The sequence below is a fragment of the Coregonus clupeaformis genome, chromosome 2, assembly GCF_020615455.1.
Source record: "Coregonus clupeaformis isolate EN_2021a chromosome 2, ASM2061545v1, whole genome shotgun sequence".
Classification (NCBI taxonomy): Eukaryota; Metazoa; Chordata; class Actinopteri; order Salmoniformes; family Salmonidae; genus Coregonus; species Coregonus clupeaformis.
Genome location: NC_059193.1, coordinates 37,594,318 through 37,600,875, shown reverse-complemented (window position 1 = coordinate 37,600,875; position 6,558 = coordinate 37,594,318). Strand labels below are relative to the sequence as shown.

Here is a 6,558-nt window from a genome sequence, read left to right as displayed (position 1 = left end):
ATGTATTGCTACAGTGTGGGCAGTATCAGAGGGAAAGAGAGACGATGAGATTAAGTATGAGGGAGAAGGGGATACAGGAAATTAGTTTAAAGAGTATATTGAGTAGAACGTCATTAGATATAGTATCACATATTTTGTTGTCTTTTTAAAGAGAAACTGGGTTGGCAGGTAGGATTTAGTTTGTCCCTGTCTCTGGCCTACACTCCAGTACGGTAGGTGGCGGTAATGCACCATAACGTTGGATGCCAACCGCCGATAAACCCCACTGAAGAAGAAGAAGAAGAAGAAGAAGAAGAAGAAGAAGAAGAAGAAGAAGAAGAAGAAGAAGAAGAAGAAGAAGAAATATTAGGGGCGCACTTTCTGATTGGTCGAGCTCTCTTCCGTTTCCTGTGATGCGCCTAGCCTATCCACACACGTGAAGGTCAGTGTACATTTCTGTCTCGTTTTTTTAGCGATTTGTGCATGAACATGGAGAACCAAGGAGCAACAGCAGACCCTCAGCTTCAGCAATTCATCGAAATCGAGTCCCAAAAACAAAGGTTTCAGCAGTTGGTCCATCAGATGACTGAAGTGTGTTGGGTAAGAAACGTTTCTGCAATGATATCTAGCATGCTAGCTAGGTGAGCTAACTAGCTACTTGAACACCAAGTGAATGAATGCATAGACATGGACAGTTAGCCAATAGTACAATGGGCTTGTAGACTCCTTGATTGTACTAACTAGTTTGTGTTTAGTAGCTAGTTAGTTGGTAATGCCGGTTAGTTACAGCATCATTGGGACGTCCCAACTCTGACGTCACCCCATTGAAGTTGACGTTTCAAACGGTTAAGGTTAGGGACGCCCCAAAGATTCCGGATAACACGAACCGTAAAATAGTGTTTTAAATGTGAACAAGTTATTCATGCATGATGCAATGTCCTCCACTCCATGCAATGACGTGATCCAACCAATGATTGAACACCTGTCTGCTCTGGTTCCCTACAGGAGAAATGCATGGACAAACCTGGGCCAAAGCTGGACTCCAGGACAGAGATCTGCTTTGTGAACTGTGTAGAGCGCTTCATTGACACTAGCCAATTCATCCTGAACAGACTGGAGCAGACACAGAGGAGTAGGGGCTCCTTCTCAGAATCCATGTCTGAATAGTCTAGCAACAACCTCCTCGACTGGATGTACTGACAAGATGCAGAACAGCCAATCAAGATGTGGCTTACAGCAATACCAGCTTTCTATATGGTGCAATGAGAACACTGTCCAATAACCAGGGTGGGGAAGAAACATGACGTTGTGATAAAAGTGCCTTGGTTTTGCACCTTGTATCATGTCACCGAGACGAATAAAGAGTCTTGGCCAATTTATCTCTCACCTAGCAGGACACAAGATTAATGCCGCGTTCACGTGCTAGTCGGAACTAGGAAACTCTGAAATTTCCGACCTGCTAACTGGTTGTAGTTATACACGTTCCGCGTTCAACTAATTAGCAAGTTGGACATTTTCCGAGTTTCCTAGTTCCGACTAGTATTTGAATGCAGCATATCAACATTCTGGTTGGTAGCAAATATCTTCGTATTTATGTTTTTCTGAAACTGTGTCGTAAATTGAATGAGAGAGCATGTCGCATGTTGATCATATCATGAAAACTGAGCTGGGAGATCTTAATTCGTCTGATTTTATAACAATCTTGACCAGCTGTTGAGGTTGTGTCCTGGGGCATTGAAGAGAAGGGCCAAATAAATGGCACATTCAATTCGCCACTGCCTCGGAAAGCCACTGGAACTCTGCATTCAGTATCAAGTCAGAGTATGAACAATTTCTTGTTGGGAAAAGGGCACGATCTATGGCTGAAACAAGTGTTCCAGTGTACATTTGCAATAAACAAAAATCTAATATTGTCATCGTTGGCCTTTAGACTTGAATACAGTGTGGTCCACCTCCCGAGTGGCGCAGTGGTCTAAGGCACTGCATCGCAGTGCTAGCTGTGCCACTAGAGATCCCGGTTCGAATCCAGGCTCTGTCGTAGCCGGCCGCGACCAGGAGACCCATGGGGCGGTGCACAATTGGCCCAGCGTCGTCCAGGGAAGGGGAGGGAATGGCCGGCAGGGATGTAGCTCAGTTGGTAGAGCATGGCGTTTGCAACGCCAGGGTTGTGGGTTCGATTCCCACAGGGGGCCAGTATGAAAAATAATGTATGCACTCACTAACTGTAAGTCGCTCTGGATAAGAGCGTCTGCTAAATGACTAAAATATAAATGTCCCAGTATTAGGGTCTTGCTGCATAAAAGGTTGAAGATAATTCTTTATTCAAATACTCAACTAAAGAATCAGCAGTATTTTACAAATCAATGTTTAAGAAATACTAAGTCGTTTGGCACATGCAGTAGGAATGCATTTCAAAAGGGTCTAGGAAAGTGCCTCAGTTAATACTGATGTTCATATGCATGATCAATGAAATAATACAATTGAGATATTACAGTAACGTGTCAGTCAGATTTTGTTCAATCTTCACACAATCAGTAACTTCTTGAAAGAGACACAGATGATTGAACTGCCTACATGAAGGTAAAAGCTGCGTTGCCTTGATTCACAGTAGGTCTTGTGGCATTTTTAAAGACATTCAAATACAGGAATAAGACAAAAATAGGCCTATCAATAAGTTACAGTTCAGTGTGAAAAACAAAGTCAGTTCAGTGAACTATTTGATCTCAAAACTAATATCAATACATTCAATTTGATCACACTGTCCATGACTTCATATTTTAAAGTGTGTACCTTTAACTCATTTATAGCACTACATACATAAACCTGTTTTTTATAGCGTAGAAACAACATCCAGAGATAAAGGGGAAACCTGTAGGACTAATACTTTCAACCAGTTGAGTGGTTTAGGCGTACCCTTCAGTGAAAAGAAAATGCTATTGGACTTTGCTAATAGCTAAACATACTGTGTACATCTTTGTCATTATAGAAATCCAGCGTGCTCACTGGATTGCAGTGCATGACCATTATAGCAAGGCAAACTATCCTTCCAGTGGTTATTGCATTATAAGATCTAACTCAATACAGATTTAGTAAACATATTTTTCACTTGTCTACGCAGGTGTTTAAATATCAAATAAACTGAAATGTAAAGCTTGGCAATGGGCGATTGGTCTCTGAACATTTGGCCTTTGTGTAAGCAGAATTGAGGTCAATTCAGTTTAATTCAGGAAATTCAATTAATGACTTAAATTGCCCATTGTTTTCTGAGAGGATTTTTCAAGTAATGAGTTGAGCTTCAATCATACTGAATTGACCCCTACCCGGGTGCTAAGTGGTGACAAAGCTTTTGTTCCTCATGGAGCCCTCTGGCAAATACCCAGCCTTTGAGCTCCCCTCTCTGGCCAGCTTTTCCTCCCCTGGCCCCTTCGCCTGGCTCTCCTGGCTGGGCAGGGCCACGTAAGGCTGCTGGCCCCAGGGGGACCCCTGAGGCCCCTTCCACAGGTACAGTGGCAGTGAGTCCCAGCTGAATGTGATGTCTTTAAACGCATGAAGGAGGAAAATACCCAGTATGATTATGAGGAACCCACTGACGGCCCCCACAGCTCCGTCCGTGGTCATGCTCAGCCACTCCTTGAAGAGGATGGCCGAACACGCCATTACGGAGGTGGTGAAGAACACGTAATAGATAGGCGTGACGATGGACGTGTTGTAAATGTCCAAGGCTTTATTGAGATAGCTGATCTGGATGCTGATGCAGATCACCAGGCAGATGAGTAGACACCAGAACAGGGGTTCCTTTAGGACAGCGGTGCCGGTGAATAGCTCCTTGATGCCCAGGCCCAGGCCCTTGACGCAGGACACCGACAGGGAGCCAATCACGGAGCAGATCAGGATGTAGATCAGCACGTTCTTCTGGCCTTAGCCAGATGAGGATCAGGCTGCTCGCCACGACAGACACAGCAAACACAATGAATCCTGGGAGAGACCACAGTCGGAACGTTTGAATGAGTACATTCTGGGAGCATGATGCAATAGTTTATATTCTTGCCAATGCTTTTATGGATCAGTGGCTCTTAACCGATGATGAGTGATTTAGCATAGGTCACTATGAGATGTTGATATGACTGATGTAGTATGTTTCTCAAATTATAATCTTAGTTCATAGCATGCTGGTCCAAAAAGATTGTCAGCGCATTCAAGGGGATTGGTCTAAAGAAGGCGCTGTATATATTTACTAATCGTAATAAAATAAAATATAAATTGTCACACGCGCCGAATACAACAGGTGTAGACTTTACCGTGAAATGCTTGCTTACGAGCCCTTCCCAATGATGCAGAGTCTAAAAAAACGTAACTAAATAGCAAATCTTACACAAGGAGTAGGATTGGGACCATTGACCTACAGTGCCTTCAGAAAGTATTAATACCCCTTGACTTATTCCACATTTTGTTGTGTTACAGCCTGAATTTAAAATGGATTAAATAGATTTTTTGTCTCACCCATCTACACACAATACCCCATATATTGACAAAGTGAAAACATGTTTTTACATAAAAATAAAAAATAAAAAATAAAAATATCTCATTTATAAAAGTATTCACACCCCTTTGCTATGACACTCCAAATTGAGCTCAGGTGCATCCAATTTCCTTTGATCATCCTTGAGATGTCACTACATCTTGGAGTCCACCTGTGACCAATTAAATTGTTCGAAAAAAACACACTTGTCTCTATAAGGTCTCACAGTTGACAGTGCATGTCAGAGCAGAAACTATACCATGAAGTCCAAGGAACTGTCCGTATGTCTCAGAGATATAATTGTGATGAGGCACAGATCTGGGGAAGGGAATAAAACAATTTCTAGAGTGTTGAAAGTTTCCAAGAGCACAGTGGTCTCCATCATTGGGAAATTTAAAGAATATGGAACTACCCAGACTCTGCCTAGAGCTGGCCGTCCGACCAAACTGAGCAACCAGACAAGAAGGACCTTGGTCAGGGAGGTAACCAAGAACCACTCTGACAGAACTACAGTGTTCCTTGGCTGAGATGGGAGAACCTGCCAGAAGGACAACAGTCTCTACAGCACTTCACCAACCTGGGGCTTTATGGGAGAGTGGCCAGACGGACGCTTGAGAAAAGGGCACATGAAAGACTCCGAGCATAAGGCAAAAGATTCTGTGGACTGATGACACAAATGTTACTATTTGGCCTGAATGCAAACCGCTATGTCTGGAGAAAGACAGAAAATGAGCTGTGCCTGGTTAACGCCATCCTTACCGTGAAGCATGGTATGGGGATGCTTTTCAGTGGCAGTGACTAGGAGGGAACAATGAACGGTGCCAAATACAGGCAAATCCTTGATGAGAACCTGCTTCAGAGTGCAAACGACCTTAGACTGGGGGAGAAGATTTACGTTCCAACAGGACAATGACCCCAAGCTTACAGCCAAAGCAACGCTGGAATGGCTTCAGAATAAGAATGTGAAAGTCCTTGAGTGGCTCAGCCAATAAAGAGACTTGAATCCCATTGAACATCTGTGGAAAGACTTGAAGATTACTGTTCACCGCCACTCCCCATCTAACTTAACAGAGCTTGAGAAAATCTGCAAGGAAGAATGGGAGAAAATCCCCAAATCAAGATGTGCAAAGCTGATACAGACATAGCCAAGATGACTCAAAGCTGTAATCGCCGTCAAAGGTGGTTCTACAAATTATTGACTCAGGGGTATGAATACTTATGTATACTGAACAAAAATATAACTGCAACATGTGAAGTGTTGGTCCCATGTTTCATGAGCTGAAACAAAAAATCCCAGAAATGTTTCATACGCACAAAAGGCTTACTTCTCTCCAATGTTGTGCACAATTTTGTTTACATCCCTGTTAGTGAGCATTTCTCCTTTGCCAAAATAATCCATCCACCTGACAGCTGTGGCATATCAAGAAGCTGATTAAACAGCATGATCATTACACAGTTGCACCTTCTGCTGAGGACAATAAAAGACCACTCTAAAATGTGCAGTTTTGTCACACAACACAATGCCACAGATGTCTCAAGTTTTGAGGGAGTGTGCAATTGGCATTCTGACTGCAGGAAGGTCCACCAAAGCTATTGCCAGAAAATGTAATGTTCATTTCTCTACCATACGTTGTTTTCGAGAATTTGTCAGTACGTCCAACCGGCCTCACAATCACAGACCACGTGTGACCACGCCAGCCCAGGACCTCCACATCGGGCTTCTTCACCAGCGGGATCGTCTGAGACCAGCCACCCGGACAGCTGATGAAACTGAGGAGTATTTCTGTGTGTAATAAAGCCCTTTTGTGGGGGAAAACAAATTCTGACTGGCTGGGCCTGGCTCCCCAGTGGGTAGGCCTGTGCCCTCCCAGGCCCACCGAAGGCTGCGCACCTGCCCAGTCATGTGAAATCCATAGATTAGGGCCTAATTTATTTATTTCAATTGACTGATTACCTAATATGAACTGTAACTCAGTAAAATCCTTGAAATTGTTGCATGTTGTGTTTATATTTTTGTTCGGTATAAATGTGATATTTCTGTATTTCATTTTCAATATATT

The 6,558-nt window shown here is 43.2% G+C and overlaps 1 protein-coding gene and 1 pseudogene across 1 annotated transcript; one reads left to right on the top strand and one right to left on the bottom strand.

Moving 5' to 3' along the window:
- The first annotated feature begins 358 nt into the window (after positions 1 to 358).
- LOC121534926 (mitochondrial import inner membrane translocase subunit Tim8 A) lies at positions 359 to 1,895 on the top strand. The gene is made up of 2 exons (XM_041841554.2): positions 359 to 579; positions 985 to 1,895. Exons 1-2 carry the CDS (start codon positions 463 to 465, stop codon positions 1,144 to 1,146), a joined length of 279 nt encoding a protein of 92 aa, XP_041697488.1. The 5' UTR covers positions 359 to 462; the 3' UTR covers positions 1,147 to 1,895.
- A 1,411-nt stretch (positions 1,896 to 3,306) lies between these two features.
- Positions 3,307 to 5,267, bottom strand: LOC121535938 (annotated as a pseudogene).
- Positions 5,268 to 6,558: the final 1,291 nt, after the last annotated feature.